This window comes from Malaclemys terrapin, chromosome 4 (genome assembly GCF_027887155.1).
Source record: "Malaclemys terrapin pileata isolate rMalTer1 chromosome 4, rMalTer1.hap1, whole genome shotgun sequence".
NCBI classification, from domain to species: Eukaryota; Metazoa; Chordata; order Testudines; family Emydidae; genus Malaclemys; species Malaclemys terrapin.
In genome coordinates, this window is record NC_071508.1 from 37,851,976 (window position 1) to 37,873,150 (window position 21,175).

General features: G+C 47.3%; 1 protein-coding gene across 1 annotated transcript in view; it reads left to right on the plus strand.

Moving 5' to 3' along the window:
• Positions 1-18,542, plus strand: part of LOC128836488 (ras-related and estrogen-regulated growth inhibitor-like) — a 23,056-nt gene extending 4,514 nt beyond the window's left edge. Inside the window, exons 2-4 of the mRNA XM_054026813.1 lie at positions 8,823-8,879; positions 12,216-12,289; positions 14,078-18,542. Coding sequence (XP_053882788.1) covers positions 8,823-8,879; positions 12,216-12,289; positions 14,078-14,563 — 617 coding nt within the window. The 3' untranslated portion in view covers positions 14,564-18,542. The remainder of the gene's footprint in view (positions 1-8,822; positions 8,880-12,215; positions 12,290-14,077) is intronic.
• The last annotated feature ends 2,633 nt before the right edge of the window (positions 18,543-21,175 follow it).

Below are 21,175 nucleotides of genomic sequence, written 5' to 3' on the forward strand. Positions count from 1 at the left end.
TATTTTGAAACATTGCTTGAACAAAGCCAAGTCTTAGAAGTCTGACGGAATTTCATACTTATTGGAAGGTGAATTCTGGTGCTTGATTCATACTTTGGACTATGCTGTTGTTCAACTCTCAGCTTTCACAGTTCTAGTATATTAGCAGAGCTCCACAGTTATATTTATATCCCAGTGTTCACCGACAAGTAAGATCACCTACTGCCCTGTGTTTGGGAGTTAAGACATAGAAATGTTTGACAGCTCAGGCAGACTATTTATTATTTATTTATTTATTTACTTTTGTATTACAGAAGCATTTTGAGGGCCCAGCTGAGATCTAGGCCTTGTTGTACTAGGTGCTGTACTGAGAGACCGTCCATGCCCTGAATATTTTATAATCTAAAAATGGGCAAGACAGACAAAAGAAATATTATCCCCATTTTGCAGATAAGGAACTGAGGCACAGACTCAGTGACTTGCCCTAGGTCATAGAGGAAATAAAGCAGTGCTGGGATTTGAAGCCAGGGCTCTGAGTCCCATGCTTTCCTCTCTTGTTTTGATTTAAACGTTCCCCCGGATTGTTTTTAACTCGCACATTGGCGCATTGTGTTAGTGCATGAAAACCAGAGTGAGTCGTTTTCATTATCCAAACTGAAAAAGATGTAAAAGCTAAACAGGCACCACAAATGAGGAAAAATGAATTCCAGAGACAAGGTGGGTGAAGCTATATCTTTTATTGCACCAGCTTCTGTTGGTGAACGAGATGACTTTTCAAGCTGCACAGAGCTCTTCATCGGCCCTATATAGCTCAAAAGCTTGTCTCGTTCACCAACAGAAACTGGTCCAATAAAAGATATTACCTCACCCACCTTGTCTCTCATATCCTGGGATCAACATGGGTACAATGCTGCAAATGAAAAATGAATTCGATTCTTTTTTTTTTTAAATCCCCTTGGTTTCAATCATCTGAAGTGCTGCTCCGATCAGCTCTGCTCCACGTCTCCTCTCCCGCAGTCTGATTTGTAACTTGACAGCATTGTCCTGTTAATGATCCTTTTGGAATCAGATAGTTAAATTAGAGGTCAGGTTTAGAGAGCTATCAGGGACACTCTCTGTGAATCCCTTCCACATGCAGTAGCAATTAAAATCTTGAGAGATGGCGAAAAGTACCTTTGCAGAAGGAAAGTAACCCACTCCTTGAAAATAATTTAACTGCCAATCCTTTGATGTGGTTGACTGGAAATCCTCAACAGGTGTCAGTGCTAGCAGCAAAACATTGTGACCAGGACAAAACCAAGTTAAAAGACCAGGGCCGGCTCTAGGCACCAGCAAAACAAGCTGGTGCTTGGGGCAGCACATTTTTAGGGGCGGCATGGCCGGCGCCAGAATGCCGCCCCTAAAAATGTGCCCCGGCCGCCCTAGCTCACCTCCGCTGCTGCTGCTGCCACGGTGCGCGAAACGGCTGATTCGCGCGCCGCTACTCACCCTCCCTCCCAGGCTCTCAAACCTGGGAGGGAGGGGGAGCAGCAGCGCACGAATCAGCTGTTTCGCACGCCGCAGCAGCTCGGGGTCTCCCCCTCCCTCCCAGGCTCTCAAACCTGGGGGGAGACTCCAAGTGGCCGCGGCGCGGGCGCCGCTTCTCCCCCTCCCTCCTAGGCTTGAGAGCCTGGGGGGAGGAGGCAGGGCTGGAGATTTGGGGAAGGGGCGGAGTTGAGGCGGGGCCGGGGGTGGGGTAATTAAAGAATGGGGCGGGGGCGGGGCGGCCAAAATTGTTTTTGCTTTGGGCGGCAAAAATCCTAGAGCCGGCCCTGTCAAAGCCATTTCAGGAAGGGTGGCAGGGATCAGCTGCATCTGGATCCAAATAGCATCAAAGTTGAGCAGCTTTGGTTCAGGCTTATCTGTAGTTTAGAGGTTTGGATATTGAATGACATAAGTCACCTGTAAAAGCTTATAAATCCAGAATATCCAAATCCTTTAATGAGTGTTTGCTTCCCCCTCTCCCCCTGCTGCGTATCTTCTGCTGTCTAATTTTGACACTAGCCAGTGTAATCACAGTCATATTTCACATGAAGGTTCTATTTATAAAGGATTCATAAGTGATTAAGAGATGTCAGAAGCATGTTGCAGCAGACTTGAGTAACGTGATATAGAGAGCTATATGCACATTGGTAGGTGGCATTATAGATGGTTGTAAAGTGTCATTACAAGCAACCTATTGGTTTCTATAGCAATCAGTTAACGATTTATTAAAACATCTGTGAATAATTTATTAAGCATTTATAAATGGAACCTTAATATAAAGTGTAACCATGCCCACTTTTTAAACCCCGCTCTCTGAAAGGTCACTTATGTACAAGATGAACAAAAAAGATCTTAATGTTGTCACGCCTCTCTGCCCTCATCCACTTCCTTGTATTGGCAACGTCTGTTGTGCTCTTGTACCCAAGCCAATTTTTAATCAGTTTAATTGGTTCTCCGTCTTAATAAAGTACCGTGTGTTGCAGCTTTGGGAGACTGCCTAGAGCGTGCTACAGTATCAGGTGCTTCCTAGGAATCAGGTTTGATTTGTTCCGCTGTCTTACCCTTTCTCTGACAAATCAAGAATGTCCTTAAAGATGAAAATAAATACCCGCTGCAGGATCCAGCTCTTAGCGAGCCCTGTTGGGCAGTTTTATAAGCTACAGTGTATTTCTGCGTATTGTGTCTCTCGTCAATAATTACAACACAGGGAAAATGAAACTAGAGACCTGTAAGACTCCTTGGATTTTTTCCCCTTATTATTTAATAAAGAAAACTTTTCTGGGGACTCCATAAACTTGTGTTGTTAAAATTATTAAAAATGTGTATCAGAACACTTACTGCGTAGTAAAGATATATCAGGGACTAACAGGCTGGTTTACAGTTCACGCTGGTGTAAGGTGACATTGCATCTTATCCGCCATCTGGTTTGGAGTCACTATTGATTTTGTGATGTGATAGACTCTCAGTCTGGAAACAGGCATTGCATGGATAGGTGGTGAGATTTGAGTTGTAGACTTGGCAGATTGTATCTGTCTTATAAATAAAATAATTGAAGATATGCAGCAAATAGGATTGCCACCTGTCCAGGCTTTCCCAGAATCATCCCTCTTTTGAGGTAGTTTTCCTGGGAAATCTATAAGTTGTGTTGTCACCTGTCCCAGTTTTTCCAGGATTGTCCCTCATTTGAGGTAACTGCCCTGGATGAAATGGTTTGGATGTCCCGCTTTTTTGTGGAAGGTGGAAACCCTAGTAGCAAAAGAGAAATGATCTTGCAAATCCTGCCAAGAAAATGTGTCTTATCAATAAATCGAAGACCGAAATTATGAAAATTAATTTACCTACCAATTATTTTATCTGCTTGGAAAACTGTTAAGAAATTTATTTATCTGGGTAGCCTCATACACAATACTGGTGATTGTGTTTGATGTAAAGTCCAGAATAGGTAAAGCAAGTACTTTATTTCTAGGCCAATGGGAGCTGCTGGAAGCGGCGGCCAGCACGTCCCTTGGCTCGCGCCGCTTCCAGCAGCTCTCATTGTCCTGGAGCAGCAAACCGCGGTCAGTGGGAGCCGTGATTGGCCGGACCTGCGGATGCAGCAGGTAAACAAACCAGCCCGGCCCGCCAGGGGCTTTCCCTACACAAGCGGCATCCCAAGTTTGGGAAACATTGCCCTATAGTATGGAAGTCCAGTGTGATTTGCAAAAATACTTAACTAAGATCTTTAGAAGCAACTTCCTAAGTGTCCTGATATATGGACTAGAGTCCTGGAAAAATAATAGGTCCATCCAATGCAAACTGAACAACTTTTTAATGCAGGTGTCTGCATAGAGTATTCAAAGTAAAATGGACGGATAGAATAAGGGCTTGTCTAAACGAACGGTCAATTCATGGCAACCTGGGGTGCAAATCTATGTTGCACTAACCGGCTGCGCATTGTGTCCATGTTGACCCTGCTGCTACTCACTAAAAGTTCCCTAGTGCAGTGGTCTCAGAAAAGGTTGCGAACCACTGCTCTAGTGCACTTTATTGTTTCAAAGCAGGAGTCCATTTCTCATCCCTGGATAAAGTGAAACCCTTTTCCCTCCCAAGAGCTCCAGCATGGCTCCTTCCTTATCAGCTGGAATGTTGTTGGTGTTCTGAGTGCGGTATGATGTGTGTCCAACTTTTAGGGTACGCTCCTGTTCCATTGAAACCAATGGGAGTGTTGCCATTGAATAGTATAGGAGCAGACCCTTATTTCTCTCTGAGTCTAGACAAGGTAGAATCGGGGCCCTTTAAAAATCCTTTTTGTGTTTGCTCAGTCACTTCCCAGCCACATTGTTTTTTCTGGTTCAGTGACCCATAATTCCTGATTCATGTGGCTCTTTCACCGTGGGAAATCTGTCTAACTGTATTCCCTAATGGCTGGAGCACACAGTTTCTGCTCCATCCGTGCTTTAACCGCCGCCTTCTTTCACCAACAAGACCCCACCCACCACCTCTGCATGGCTGCCTGTGTCCACAACACCACCTACATTCTTGACCTTAGTGCCCTGGTAATTATCCTTTCCCAGATGGAGCGAGTCTTTAGTGTCCCACTTAACTTTCTATACCTTCTGCCTCTGGCTGTCTGGTGTGTTTCTGTGCTGAACTCTGTATTTGCACGGCTAGTAGTAAGTCAATACTTCTTGAACCTCAGCTGCTGCCCCTGCCCCTGTTCTATGGCAAAAGGCAGAGTTTGACTCTCCAGGACTTCAGCACTGCAATTGCTCACTTTTTACAAAGAGCCTTTCTTCCTCCTTCCCGAATGCTCCTGGACTGTAGCCAACTGAGCCTCCTCGATCTGTGTAAGCAGGTGAGCAAGGGTCTGGTTCTCCCCACCGCTGGAGAGGGCATTTCTCTAGGAATCTCCAGAGGACATCTGCCTCACCCGGAGACTAGCCTTGTCACCTAGTAACCCATTGCAGCCAACTCTGAAGAGGCATTTATTTAGTTCCCAGCCCGCTGTACTTCACCTTTACAAACCTGTCATTTCACTTGGGTGGCCTCCCTCGAGGATTGTTCCTTTCTCGAGGCTGCTTTGGGGTTAGTCTGGCTTGCTCAGAGCGAATGCGGAAGATACATCACAAGCCAGTACTTCTCCATGGCAGAGGAAGGGAGAAAGGGGCATATGCAATGCTTAATTTGTGCCAGGGCTTGTCAGGGCTGAGCCCAGGCACGTCTGGGCTTGGCAGTTCATAGCCAGGCACCTCCGGGCTTGCTGCATCAGTTATGAATATAAAAAAATTGCTTGAGCCCTGGCACCTCTTTCATTACAAATTAAGCACTAGGCAGATGCAGTGTTGGGATGGAACTACTGGCCCAGCGCTCCAGCATTAGGCTTTGTCCTGGTTCAATTGAGCATTAAATTGGACACAAAGGATTTGGGCCTCCTGCCCCCCTGTTTCAGGGAGATTGGATGCTTGGATAGAATGGTTTAATTGTGTACATTCCTCTTCTGTGGCTGTTCCCACCCAACGCCCTTGACTGAACGATTTGATCTCTGTTACTGCTTCCGGGCCTGCCTGATTGGGAAATACAAAAGGGAAAAAAGACATTTTCACAACCACCATCCAGTTATTTGTGAAGGGCTAAAGCAAACTCCCCCTGGGGGCCTATGTAGCATTTTGGGGTGGGCAGGAGCAAGCCTTCGAGCCTGGGTCCACAGGCTCGGGCTAGCGGGGTTGGGGTTGGTGCTCTAAAGAAAGCTGTGCAGATAGTGCTTTGAAGTTGCAGCTCGCGCTGGAGCTTGGCCTCTGAAGCCTAGGTAGGGAAGGGTCACGCTAAAGCAACATCCCTGCCCTGTGCCGGGGATAGACATTCCCAGGCATAAATGCAGCATATGTGTGGCATGTGAGGGGTAAGTGACAGCAAACAAGAGAGTGAGGAGAAAGGGTCTGGGCCACATTTCAAACTGTTCCTTGTATTGGCCCTTCTGTCTTGCTCTTCCCCACCCTCCACTATGTTCTCAAACGTAAATATTCTTTAATAGTCGTTTTGTTGTACGTCTCATTTTAAAAGGATACTGCCGAGTACAGGTAGAACCTAGCTTTGAACTATCTTCCCCTCTTTGTTTGCCAAGCTCCTCTAATTTCTGAAATCCAATACAAATGTGGTGGCACTTGTCTCATTTTACAACTATTGTGGTGCTGAGCCTTTGACCTACTGAATGTGAATATACAGGATGATACAATTTGCGTTTGATATTTTTAACTTGAGAATAAAACGTTCAATAAAACAGTACTGGAAATTCATCAGATTGATCCAGGAAGGGCGGGATATCTGCACAGTTATGTCATCTAGGCTGATGTGATACATCAAGATCCCTCTGTCCTGCCAAAGCGTACGCACATGCTGCACTTCATGCGCAGTAAATAGCCCCACTGAAGTCACTTGCTACTCACTGTGTATAAAGTTAAGCACACGCAGGATCGGGGCCACAAAGCACTGTTTGCAAGTATCACACATACAGAAAAGCATATTGGATTATGATGACCTGTATTTTAGAGTGCTCACCAGAATAGTCTCTGACTGCTTCTACATTATATGCTCTTGTTCAGTCGTAAAGTATAAGATTCAGGGCAGGAGTTTTTGTGTGAAATTCTGTGTTATGCAAGAGGTCAACTAGATTGCTCGTAATGGTCTGTTCTGGTCTTAAAAATCTGTGGGTGAAAACCTCTCTCCTCAGGGTTAGCTATGAAATGTTATTTTAAAATGTGACATGCACTATTGGACCGGGTGTTGAAATAGGAAGCATGTGAAATTGCTGACAAGCAAAAGCTCTGGGTCTCTGTGATCTCTCTGCTCTTAGGGAACTTGTCAAATGCCACTGTACTGCTGTATATTGACTCAGGTTCATTTTCTGTTGATATTGCATCTGGGCGTGAGGGAAATATTTGTGCACAAATGCAAGGGTTAAGAGAAGCACTATGAAGCACCCCATAAATACATTTCTGACTGAAATCAATAGGATTGCCCAGGGTGTAAGTAGGGTTACCATACGTACGGTTTTTCCCGGACATGTCCGGCTTTTCGGCAATCAAACCCCCGTCCGGGGGGAATTGCCAAAAAGCCAAACATGTCCGGGAAAATGCCGGCCGGGCACTTCCCCTCCCGCGGCGGCTCTGCTCCTCCCCTGACTCTTCGGCTCTGTTTAAGAGCCGAGCTGCCCAAGCGCTATGGGCTTCAGGCAGCCCCCTTGCCTCCGGACCCCAGCCATCGGCCGGGCACTTCCCCTCCCGGGCTCCGGCGGCACAGGGTCCGGAGGCATGGGGGCTGCCCGAAGCCGGTAGCGCTCGGGCAACTCGGCTCTTAAACAGAGCTGAAGAGTCAGGGGAGGAGCAGAGCCTCCGGCCGCGGCGGCTCTGCTCCTCCACGACTCTTCGGCTCTGTTTAAGAGCCGAGTGCTACGGGCTTTGGGCAGCCCCCATGCCTCCGGACCCTGCGCCGCCGGAGCCCGGGAGGGGAAGTGCCCGGCCGGGGGCGCAGGGTCCGGAGGCATAGGGGCTGCCAGAAGCCCAAGCGCTACCGGCTTCACGGTTTGTCAGGCAGCCTCCAGACCCTGCGGCCCCGGCTGGGTGCTTCCCCTCCGGGGCTCCAGCTGCGCTGGGGAAGCGCCGGCCGGGGTGCAGGGTCTGGGGGGCTGCCCGGCAAACCGTGAAGCCGGTAGTGCTCGGGCAGCACTTTTTGCGTGGCTGGGGGTGGAAGGGAGGAGGGGGCGGAGTTAGGGCGGGGAAAGGGGTGGAGTTGGGACTGGGGTGGGAAATGGGCGGGGCCAGGGCCCCGTGGAGGGTCCTCTTTTTTTAATTGGTTAAATATGGTAACCCTAGTGTAAGTTAGGCCAGAATTTAGTCCATCTGTGTTGCTGTGTGGCTAGATACTTTCAATAGATTTTAAGGCCAGAAAAGAGCGTTATGATCATCCAATCTGACTTTCTGAATTGCACGAGCTATGGAATTATACCCAGGGACTCCTGCATTCAGCCCAGCAATCTGCGATTGAACTAGAGCATATCCTTTAGAAAGACATCTGACCTCTGCTCTGGGGATCTGTGTTTGTAAAGCGGCTCCTGTAGAAAAACTACTTTGGGCAATGCCGACCCAGTTCTCATCCACCACTCAGGAGAACAGACTGTTGGCTATATTGTGAACTTCTCTGTTGGAAGCAGCTAGGCAACCTCTTAGTTCTAGTTAGTTCCTCTGGTAATCAGGGTGCAGAGAGGCCCACTCAGGCTGTCTCTGCTCTTCTGTTCACACACTGGCAAGTCCCGACTTTGGATTTGGGCAGAGAACTGCTTGCTGGTCAATGTAAAGTTACCCTCAGATCCTTTCCAGTCTGTCTACTGTAAGTCTTACAGTTTTCAGCCTTCAAACTCCCAGCATACTGGAAGTAGGACTTGGCCAATCTGCCATTTAATATGCTCTCCCCTGCCCCATAGCTTTTCAGGTGGCAGCATTGCCAGGTGCGGGAGAGAGACTTTGTTTTCTATTTGTTTGTTACACAATGTTTACTGATGCTCGTGGTTACGCTTTGGAGTAGCTTCTTCAGAGATCCTGACTGGCTCACAACCTAGGTACTAGTATACCTGGTTGGGATCAAAAACCTCCTCCCACTGCCTGTGCAGCGCCCAGCAGGACATGCCGCCATCAGCCTGTGCTCCGGATTGGAGGGTGTCCTCACTCCAGAGAGGAGCAAACTCATCAGAGCCCTCCTGTCTCAGTTAATCAGTGTTTTACTGAGTTTGCTTTGTTGATCACAACTGACTTTTAAGGGGGGGGTTGTTTTGTTTTTCTCCAATGCAGCTCTAACTGTGAGATTCATCACCAAGAGATTCATTGGGGATTATGACCCTACTCTAGGTAAGCAAGTATTTAATATTATTATTATTATTTATTTTATTATTATTTGTGTTATGGTGAGGCTGAGGGACTCCATCGCGCTAGATGCTGTACAAAGAATAGTAACTGCTCTATTAAATATAAGCTTAGTAATCCGGAAGCAGTTTGGCCTCAGGGTTGTTTTTTGGGGAGAGAGGCTTTCGGCGCACAGAGCCAAAAGGGCCGAGAGATTTCCAATGCCCTCATATTTGGGTGTGTCCAATCTGAGCACCCTCCTTCTGAAAATCAGGCCCACTGAATGGTGTGTCAGGTTGGGCACCCAAAAACCACTAGTCACTGTAAATGTAGGTCATTATGTCGAGTCCATGTTATTCACTGGACAGTGTTTTCATGTGCAAGTGTGGGGTTTTTTGGTGGGTGGGGGGTGTCCTGGAAATTTCTCAGCCTTGCTGCATTTCATTGAAGAAATGGCTGATCCCTAGTGGAAAACTCAGATCAAACAACCCTGCTAATTCCCTGTCCGTCCTGTACTTTCTTGAGTTTGCTTCCCACATTTGTTAAGACTAGAGATGTTTAGTACAAAAGTAAATTTGTTTTCCTTTGGGAGTTCCCCTCTGCCTGCTGTTTATTCCCTTGCTTGGAGTTGCTCTCTGTAACATTACCAAATACTTAAACAGTGCCGTAAATATACCTGGTGCTGCGGAAAATGTGGCTGGTTCCCTGCCCCAATGAGCTTACAATCCAAATAAGACAGGAGAAACTGGGCAGAAGGGGGTCAGTGTACCTGAAAGTCTGAGACTTAGAGAAAGGAATAGGGGAGAAAGGGAAATGAGGAGGACTGGGAAGAACACCGGAACCTGAGGGGATTGGGAGCAGAGGTGTAAGTGGGGGTGAGATTTAACAAAGCTTAAAGGTGAGGATGAAGTGGAGTTTTGTGCGGAACCAATGGAGGGATTCAGGGACAGGAGCAGGTGGGCTGGGAGGGAAGATGGCTTTAGCAGCAGCTGTGTGAACAGACTTGGGCAGCCAGAGGAAAAGGTTACAGTCACTGGGGCAGGGTCAAAGACTCAACAGCTGCGATGTCACAAACCAGAAAACGACACCAACAAATGGGAAATAATGCTCAGCCTTGATAGCACTTGACAGACATTAATTAACGTCCACAACACCCTGTCACAAGGTACGTAGGCAAGTATTATCCCAATGATGAATGGCAGAAGCAGGAATAGCATTCAAAGCCAAGATTTTCAAAACTTGGCACCTAAAGGTAGACCCCTAAATCTGTAGTCTCCCAAGTAAGAGCCTGATTTTCAAAAGTCCCAAGTATCCAGCAGCTCCCATGACACTTGTGTTCCTGAGTCCACCCTGTGATCCATCCACTGGACCATGCTGTCTCTTGGAATCAGAAGCAAGAAGATATAGACTCTGGAGGGGCAAATATCCTGTTTTCATACACATATTTCTATTAATAAAGAATGGGGAAGAGAAATCCTGGAGATCTCTCTCTCTCCCTCCCTCCCTCTTCCCCTCCCCCCCCCCCCCCCCCCCGAGTTGTTGCTAAGCAAGATGTTGTGGGATTTATTTCCTGGAGATATTAGTGAGGCTTTAAGCATTTCACTCCATATTTTATGTCGAAAACCCAGTACAGATACAGGCATCAGTGCAACTTTTATCTCTTGTTTAGAAAAGCAAGATCTCCTCCTATCCTATTTGTGTGTAATATGAGCCGGAATGTAGGCAAGCTAGAGGGTGTGGATTAGCAGCGCCAGTGGGGCTGAACAGCAGTATTAAAATTAATTATTTTTAAAAATAGCTTGAAAGGACTCTGATAGCTTTTAAGTCCCTCTTTGTTGGCAATGAAATCGCCCTCATTCTCTTCCTATCCCTTTTGTTCCTAGCAGTCTGTAACCACTGATCACTGCTGTTTCTCCCACCCTTGCATTGCCAATGGCACAAAGTCTGCTGATGTGGCTTGGATTTTTTTCTTTACTTCCTTGTCTGTGTCCCTGGCTCAATGGCCTTGCATATGAGGCCAGGGCCACGTGTGGGGCTAGTTTGGGGCAGATGGGATCCATCTCCAGAGGACTTAGAAGCACCACAGGAATCTCACATGGATGGTTCAACTTTCCATTTGCTGAAAATGGAAAAAAATTCAGTGCAGATAGCTCTCCCACTGCGATCCCAAGCTGCACCAGTCCTTGCAGAAAAAATACCCAGAATGCAGCACACCAGGGAGCAGTGCCGGGAACTCTGGGACCCATACCCAGAAGGTGGCATATCACAACCAATACAAAACAGTGTCACTCTGGATGTAAGGCAAAACCTTCCAACAGTGCTGCGCTTACATTGTAGACAAACGCAATAGGAGTTAGATCAATTGGATTATATACACACACTGATATTACTCTCTAATGTAGTCAGGGCTTTTGGGGGCGAGGGCATTGACAGGTGGGCATAAAGGAATGAGATTTGAATGAGATGCTTCTGTGCTCCCATGGCTGTTACTGAAGATACTTGTGTTTGTTGAATAAGAGCTTTTCTCCCTTAAGTGCCAGGTCTGCTTGATCCTGTAGTGGCATCACTGTCCTGTTTGTGTGGCATTACAGTTGGTTGTCACGGAATTAGCTGTGACAACAGAAATCTAGCCTTTTGACTTCCCCGCAGGACGGGGCGAAGGGTTGGGGGCAAAGGTGGGTTGCAAGAGAGAAAACAGTCTTTAAAACACAGATTTCTTTGACAAATAGGAAAAGGAGCTAGGAAAGTGTTCCCAAAACACATGCCACACAAACAGATTTATGTATAAAAAGATTGTACAGGATATGCAAGTCCCTTCCTGTGACCCAACACGCTCTGTTATCACCTTCTAGATCTCAGACAACAGAGGGATGCCCTTGGGTGAAGATGAACTAATAAGACTTGTCAGAACCTGCTTATGCTAAATTCCGGGGCGGTTTGGGCATTTGATATGAGAACCATGTGTGGAAGGAAAGATGGCAGATTTTTGCACTGTTCACTTGTGTGTGTCATGTTTTCTTTACTGAGAAGGCTGCGCTCTGACAGTGTTTCCTTTAGGAGAGGTCCTGACCCTGTTCTCTTTTGAAGTCACTGGCAAAGTCCCCATTAGCTTCGGGGGCACCAAGAGTGGGCTCAGAGTCTGCCTGTTCAGTTTGGTGTGTCAAGCAGTTACTGTGTCATGGGCAGGCTGATGACTCTTTTCAGTGAGCAGAGAATTTCTGAGTCCCCCTTTTGTGTCATCGGTGCCTTCTCATTTAGGTCTTCACCTGACTGTGCGGAGTGGAATCCACTCATGCTCTGTGCAGGGGTCAGGGAGTTCTCATGCATCTTTGTTTCCTACAGAAATGATTTATAGACACACGGCTGTCATCGATGGGGAGATGGTGCACTTTGAGATTCTCGACACAGCAGGACAGGTACGGTCATGGTCACGGTCACCGCTTAATGGGCAATCGATGTCAGAAAATACTAACCAGAAATGGTCCCAAGGGTGGAGCATTGTCTTTTCAGTCGGTGGTGGTGGTGTTGGCCCCATGCGTGCGTTAGGACAGATGGATCACAGCTGGGAATGTGCTGCAGCTGCCCTGAGAGGTAGTTGGTGCACATCTCTGTGTTACGAGGCTTAACCAGTTAGTGTTGGCACTTGCTGGACGGTCACTTGAGCGGTCCCAGCAAAGGCCATCTGACTGCAGCAGACCAGGGTGGCAGGGAGGGGCACTGACTGGAACAGCGTAGGAAGCCAGCACCAGTGGAAGAAGAGATTTGAAAGCAGCACTTATGCCAGACAGAGATCCAGGACTCTCTCCCATGTGTGAAATATTGAATGGTGAGGCTGTGACTCCATCTTGGGGCATGGGGGAGGGACGCACTGGGGGACTCCAGCTTTGCTTTTGTGCTTTCTGACCTCACCAGAACCCCTTGATGGGATTTCAGCCACATAATTCGTAGTTGCCCATTGATTCTCTCTTTTCTTTTGCTGCGTACAACACAGCCCCATTTTATCTGCAGTGTTTGGGAATACCCAATACCCACAGATGAAGAGAAGAGTGATCCCCTGTGCTGAGGGACCCATAACCCCACTTTGCTTAGCCAGAGGCAGGCTACCTAAGACCAGCCTGTCTACATTTACCCTGATATACTTACCACTTTAACCACTTTAACCCAACCTCCTGACCCCGTTGGGCATTGCTGCTGTTTTTAACAGCACACTGTAAATGTACATTGCACTTTACAGGACATACGAGAAGCCCCCGTCCCTGCCAGGCAACAGCTCAGCAGCAGCAGAGGTGAAGTTGAAAGGACAGAGAGGGGGGCCTATGGCTGGCCAGTGGTGGAAGCTGCTCTGAATACAGAGCAAAGGAAGGGGGGGGAAGCCAGAGGGTGGGCAAAGGAGACCAAGGAGGCAGCAACACTAAGTGATTTTGAGGAGTGCAGAGAGGAAGAGGAAATAGCAGTGGAATTGTGGGCGGGAGTGAGATTATGCAGGGCCTTGAAGAGGAGAACAAGGACCTTGAACTCGATGTGGTAAAAGGCAGGAAGCCAGTTCAGGGGCTGGAAGGAGGAAGGCGACGTGGTCAGAGCAGTGGGTGAGGAAGGTGGCTTGGGGCCTGACCCAAAGTCCCCAGACATGAAAGGGCGTCTTTCCAGTGACGTCAGTGGGCTTGGCTCAAGCCCTATAGCAGCAGTATTGTGACTAGACTAGGGAGGATGAACACACAAGCTTAGAGGGACCATGTGGCTATGGAGCTAGAGTAAACGCAGGCACCGAGAACACACACAGACTCTGATTTGCTAACGGCTGTGGAGGGTTGTTTGCGAGAGGCATGTTGCATCGTGATCATGTTTAGTTATTTCCTGTTAAGATGCCCAGCGGCTTTCTGGCGTGGCTGCCTGTAAATTAATTATTACTGCACAATGGCCTGCTGCCAATCCGATGTCACAAGCTAAGCTGGGTCACACTGGGTCAGTGCTCAGATGGTCAGCCTCCAATGACCACTCTGCAAGAGGTGATGTTGGTGGCCCTTCGGCCTCGAATCAGCACTGATACCCCAGAATGGTATTACAGGGCACTGTGGAGTTTTACCATTGACCCCAGTGGGAGTGAAAGCAGGAGGTGGTCCAATGCTGGTAAAACATTTTGAGCTCATTGCATTAAAAAGCTGCCTCAGGTGGTGATGTTGTGATTTCTGTTCTCCCCTCCCTAGGAGGAAGACTCCTTGCAGATCGAGGAGAAGATCAAGTGGGGGGACGGCTTTGCCGTGGTGTACTCTGTGACTGACCGGTGCAGCTTCGATGAGGTCATGAGGCTGTGCTTCCTCATCAACCACATCCACTCGAGCCCCAAGCGGAGCGGCGGGAGTGACCAGCCGCCCGTGGTGATTGTTGGCAACAAGAAGGACTTGCAGTTTGACCGGATGGTGTCTTGTGAGGATGGCGAGAACCTCTCCAAAGCCCTGAAGCATCCTTTCTACGAGATCTCCACCAGGGACAGCTACGAAGAGACCGTGGTGGTGTTCAACACCCTGTATAATGAGCTGATGAGACAGGGGCACTTCTCCCCGGGCTCCTTCAAGAGGAGGGCCGTGTCTAAGCTGATGGAAAAGATTCCAAAGATGCAAGCCAACTCCACCCTAAACTCTGGCGGCCGGAGCCTCAGCTTCAACTCCTTCAGGGACTACATACCGGAGTGAGCCCCCACGTGGGCAGGGTGTGGGAGAGAACAGTGCCCCGGAGCAGCCTGGATTGGCAATGGACAGGCTGCAGGCTGCTCACCTTCCCAGTCTAGACAGCGCTGTATGTCGCAAGGGTGGGTCCTTTCAGGCATCTGTATTCCAGGAAGGTCACAGTGCAGATCTGTGCTGGCTTCCTACAGGGAATTAGCAAGAGGTGTGTGGCCCAGTGGGGTTGGTGCATCAGCCATTCACCTGTAAAGCCCAGGGGCTTACTTCCTTGCTTAGATTCAGCAGTGAAAACTCATTTGGAAGGGTCTCCCTCCTCCTCCTCATCCCCATTCTGTGCACATCACAAACTGCCACCGAATTTAACACAATTGGCAGGCTCCGCTCAGGAGAGGCTTGGGGGCACTGCAGGCTAGGACTGAGGTGCAGACCTGTGTGGGTGCCCAGGCCATGGTTACCAGGGTCTGCTGTAGGGCAAAATCGAGATGCTTTGGTAGAATTGGCAAGAAGCTTGCACAGCACATGCTGTCATTCTGCCTGGCTATTGATCTCTCTGTTCCATGAACACAACATCCATAACTTAGGCCAAATAGCGTACATTAGATTTGTCAAAGCAGGTCAGACCAAGGGTCCGGCCAGCTGTATCTGCTGTCTCTACCGATGGCCAACACTGGATGCTGTGGTTACGTACAGCTGTTCGTTTATGGATGCCACTAGCCATGAAAGTAGCCAGATCCCACTTCGGCAAACTTCTTCAAAGTGTTTCCAGCATTCCCTGCTCCCACCCCATTTCCCACACTCACTTAGGACCTAATTCTGCACCCATCAAAATCAATGGCAAAGTTCTCATTGACTGCAGTGGTTCAGAATGAAGCCCTTAGTGCCTTGGATGTCACACCATTGTGACCCCACCAGCTCAGTTTGACTCTCAAAGACTTGCATGCAAACACTCAGCACTGAATGTTTCCCTCCACCGGCAGCCTGCTCCCTTCAGCGTGCCACACCGATCCTCTGAGTGACTACTTTGGTGGGCATGGGGAGCCTACTGACACAGAGATCATGTGGCCGTATAGAGGAAAGAGCCTTATTTCTGACTGTCATAAATGTCTTAGATCAGGGGTCGGCAACATTTCAGAAGTGCTGTGCTGAGTCTTCATTTATTCACTCTAATTTAAGGTTTTGCGTGCCAGTAATACATTTTAACATTTTCAGAAGGTCTCTTTCTATAAGTCTATAATATATAACTAAACTATTGTTGTATGTAAAGTAAACAAGGTTTTTAAAACGTTTAAGAAGCTTCATTTAAAATTAAATTAAAATGCAGAGCCCCCTGGACCGGTGGCCAGGACCCGGGCAGTGTGAGTGCCACTGAAAATCAGCTCACATGCCGCCTTTGGCACACGTGCCATAGGTTGCCTACCCCTGTCTTAGATGTATGTCTCTAGCTCGGATGATGGAGAAACGATCAAAGGACCTTGTTTTCCCTCTTACAGCTCTCTAGACTTTTTATTCATTTTTTTTTACTCTGAGGAAAATAAATCAAGTGAGAAAAGAAGAACAAAGTCTGTGTGAAAAGTGCCAGCCCCCAAATGGATTCAAAATTTAAAGGGGTGCCATCAGTTTGAAATTGAGTTGATTTCAAAATAGGAGTTAAAAGCAGTTTGGTGCCCTACCTCTGCCTACCCGGAGCTCTCCTTGCCAATCTGTGTGGTTTTTCAATCCTATTTCTATGGTAGTGTTTACAGTTTTTGTCTTTCTCATGGCTGTCTGAAAGATTCACAGAAACCGGGGAAACTGACTAGCAGCTATACAGGAAATCAGTGAAACAGACTATGCACAAAGTGAAATAACCTGAGAAGACCAACACTTTCCTGGAATCTTTTTCACATGGAGTGTTCTTAGGTGTCATTTGTAACAATAATAAGGGACAACTTTGAGACAGAAATGGGATTTTCAAGTTGGCAATATCACTGTGAGAGTTGCATGATGGGAATCCAACTGTCGCTCTCCATAGGGCTGGGGGCAAGGCATTCTGATAGTAAGGGGTGTGTGTGTGTGTGTGTGTGAGTGCTAGAAAGACAGAGACAAAAGGAGACTTAATGGCTCAGGGGATTGGAGCCCTTCTAGGATGTTGATGTGACCTTCCCCTACCCGCCCCCAAGCTGTGATGGGTAGTAACCAAAAGTTTCCATTTGATTATGAGAGGAAGGATGGTCTAATGGTTAGGGTGCTTGCCTAGTAGACCTAGGTTCAATGCTCTGCTCTGCTACAGACTGTGTGACTTTCAGCAAAAAGCTTAATCTCTCTGTGCCTCAATGTCCCACCTGTGAAATGGGAATAATAGCACTTCCCTACCTCACAGGGCTGATTTGAGGATGTTAAAGATGGTGAGATGCTCCTATGCCCCAGTAATGGGGGCCATATAAGTAGATAGATTTGATATATAAACTAGATTTGCTGGCTGTTCAGTGGCCTGTTTGAGTTGTTGCAATCCCAACGTTACCGACTAATTACTAGTGACACCTCGACTATAGAAAGTGAATATTCTTTCTGCTTTATTTTTCTGCATTTAAACTATAGCCGTCTCCTTTCCTGTCTGTCAGGCACTGACTGTGCAGCTTGTACTACAGAGAAATGTTTAAATGTAAAAGAGAAAACCGCTTACAGTGGCACTGTATTAAAAATATGCCTATTAATCCCAGGTTTTGTGAAACCATTTTTGGTTTAAGCTACTTGAGAGAGTGTCCTTTTAAATAGCACAGTAAATAACATCTTAGGCCAGGAAAGGCAAAGCTTTCAGATTTTGCTGTCCCACTTCAGCCTAAAAGAACCAGGCACATTTTAATGTGGGTCGGGTGGGTTGTGTTGGTTGCTGCACTCTTTGCTGAATCTCTGCATCTTGTGTTCTTTGTCTTGCTTTGGGTCCTCCATCTCCTAGGGGAGGGGTATACAAGTTTCTTGCACATTCCTAATGAATCTAGCATTTGATTTAAATTTCCATATCACTTCTGATGAACAGAATATTTGTACAGGATCTGTAGCTAATGTCTCCAGACCTAGGCCTGTTAAGGGACTCCGTCAATCCAAGAGGATTTTTCATTTTAAGCACCATCTGTTCCCTGCTGAATTTTCTTAGAAGCCAGTATGTGTGTACTGTCCTCTACTGCCAGTCTCTGTAGAATGCATTTGAGTTACTGCGCATCGCAAATCAAGGAGACTGCATTTCCAGTGAGACCCCTACTGAAACCTGTGCTAACAATCACCTGGTAACCACACTCATCGATCCTAGGAGCCAGTGAAATATTAATCTCTGTGGGGATTACTCCATCTTAATGGCATTGCTTTATAGCGTGGTTGAACAGTGAACAGAACACTAGACATCCAGTGGAAGAGGTTTCAGTGTATATGAGGAAGACCAAACATCTGGGCTGGTAATTCTAAATGTGGATTAAATGGAGCAGAGAGAGGAATCTGGTGATGCACAGAAGAACTGATTCTTTGTCTAGTTATTAATTGTCCCATCTTTGTAAAAGGTACCAGTTCAGACATGCTCACCAGGGAGTGAAATCTGCTGTTGGGGGCTGGGTGGAGAGATCTCTATGGTCCCTGCCATGATGTATAGAATTTTTGTATCCTACTGACAAAACGGTTGTCTTCATGAACAAATGCCTCATTAGGGAGCAGACAGCCATCGACACGTGCTCGGCTTCCAGCTAGCGATATCTCTTCCAGTGTCTTCACACATGAGGGCTTTCAAAACATATTCCTGGCTTTCTAAATCATAGAAATTAGAGATTTGAGTCCCCTTCTTTCTATCCCCCCTACGAGTATAGGACTGTTCCTTCCAGAATATAGCTTTGCTACGTGTGATGGATTTGCTAAAGATCTGTGATGTAAATAACATGATTTGCATTTCTCTCAAAGAAATAACCCTAGTCGACTGTTGAACTGTACACTAGCTGCATTCTGTTATAATAAAACTCAACTTGAACACCTGTGTCTGGTTTGCTGGGTAAAGCTTTGGCCTTTGACAGCCTGGGTTGTTACCAGATGTGCCCATTACTTTGGGGTATGCTCATTTATTCGGGTTACTCCTCTGGGGAAGGGGGTTCTGTAATCCTGTCAATGTACTACTTGTGTCACTTGTGTTTACATATGGAGCTCTACTTCTCCCTTCTGCAAGTCCCCTCCCAATGGAGCTATCCTGCAGGATCTAGGGTCCCTAGGGCTGGGTTACTCCCACCCCAGAACCGGATGAACACACCCACCCCCACACGTACATATTAACAGAGCAAGTCTGAGCGGACCGGGTCAATCAGCACTATCAAGCTGACCCCTTATATGTCTCTGGACTCACTGGGCTGGGGGAAGCAGCACTTTCAAGCTGTCTCTCCTTATATGCCCCTGGGCTCCATGGAGTGGGTCAAGCAGAACTTTCAAGCTGTTACCCTTATGCGTCCCAAATTCAGCACGTCCCTATCCCCACTCCCCCAACACAATTGTACTGGCAGTAACCTACTCGATGAGCAAACCCTACAGTATTTTGGGCACTGCAGGGATCTTTAGCTTAGGTAAAAGAAGCATTGCTGTAGAGTGAATGGGGGAAGCTAAAACCACAAACGAGTAAAGTTCAGCAAGAGAGAGAGAAGCAACCAACTTAACCATAGAAGTTATTTATTGAATAATAGTGATAACTACACAAGGAGGACTAAACCAACATAACATACATGATTAAAGGCTAATACCTAAGGTAGACAGGACACAGAGAGAGAGAGAAAGAAGGGGGTCTCACCGCTCCCTGAAGCTTGAACTGGTCAGGGTTCCCAGATGATGGTGGTAGCTGAGGGTCCTGAGGGCAAGAGGCAGGCAGTCCCCAGCACGATCAGTGAGGAGATGATGGAGTTCCAGTGGAACTGATGCCTAGTTTGGATCTAAGCATCAGAACCCTGACTAGAGGGTGAGTAGGGATTTTTGTAGAGAAAATACAATGGTTCAAAGGAGAACACTAGATTTGTTTCTAGGTAAACTGATGACTCAAGGGTTTTCTTTATACTAGACAATAGGATCTGATCACTCTTGGCTATGGGTGGTGTTTTCTTCCAGGGAGCTCACAATACAACTAGGCTGCTTCAGTATTTGGATATTAATTAAGGATTCCTTACTAGAATTGGTCTGATAACTGCTGAGCTGAGTGTGGGCAGGCATAGGTTCATTAGCATCTGGAGCAGAGATTCCCAGGATGCAGTGCTTCCCTGCTTTTTCTGGTTCCAGAATTCAGTGTGGTTCTCTGTTCTCCATTCTGTATGTAAATTGAGATGTCTCCCTGTCCCATCTTTCATGCAGATGAGGCTAGGGGAATTGTCTCTGCTCTCCATTCTGTATGCTAATGGAGACGTCTTAGGCCTTGGCTACACTCGCGGATTCACAGCGCTGCTGCAGCAGCACCGCCGCCAGCGCTGCGAGAGCTCCGAGGGGAGTAGCTTGCAGCGCTGCGAGCGAGCGTGCAGCGCTGCAGGCGCTGATTACACTGGCGCTTTACAGCGCTGCACTCGCGCTCGGGGGTGTGTGTTTTTTCACACCCCTGAGCGCAGCAAGTGCAGCGCTGTGAATGGCCAGTGTAGCCAAGGCCATAATCTTGTCACCCTTGTCAGGAGGGGTCTAGGTGTGTCTCCCAATGCCCTTCACTGCTCTCTGCAAGTTTTCTTCCTCTGATGGGTTTTGGTTTAAGCAGAGGCTGGGGGGAGGGGGGTGTCTTTCATGCGTCAGGCTGGATACTGCACCCTGATTCCCCAAGAACACAGATGTCTGGTATCAGGGTTCTATCCTTTCTAAGGGACAGGCTTTACTTTGCATTCCTGCTGCTGAGACAATGTTCTTTGCTGTCTCTATCCAGGGATAGCATGGTGGTGGTTGCTTTCTAAATGTATGTAATAATATCACACACAGCTCGTTTATTATAGAGCCGGAGCAGATGTCTCTTTGTCTCTCCTCTAACCCAGAAATGGGCAGGTGTGAAATTCACCAGTGCCAACCCCACACTCAGGAAATCAATTCTTTTGGGATAACGTCTACTGGTTTTAATGTGTGATCCTGTTTCAGTTCTTCAGCAGAAGGTGAAAATTGCCCCAGCGTCCCTGGAGTGGACCATGCGGCAGTGCAAACAAAAGAAGCCTTAATCTCTGATGCTTTTACTTGTATAGGGTTTTCAGCAGACCAGATGAACCAGTTTGGTCATTCACACAGGGCTCTGTTCTTCTCTCATGATATGTTTGTAATTCTTGCTGCCTTCAGTGTGAGTTTTTGCTGCAATATGGGGCGGGAGGAAAGACCTTTGGCCTCTGTCTTTCTAAAACTTTGTGAGCTGGATGCATGTAGCAAAATGGTGAGAAATGGGTACATTCGCCTAGATGCAGTAGCCTGCAGAATTAGACACATCTGTCCTAGATCAGACCATTTGACTACCTAATCTAAGGGCGATACCAAGTTAGATTAAGAACCTGATATTAAAATTTTATTAAGATGATGTTAAAAAAAATTGTGAACAGAGTTTGAGCATAGAAGTTTCTGGTTATCAGGGAATAACATACAGATTATCGAGGATGCAAAGTTTGGCTTAAGATCAAA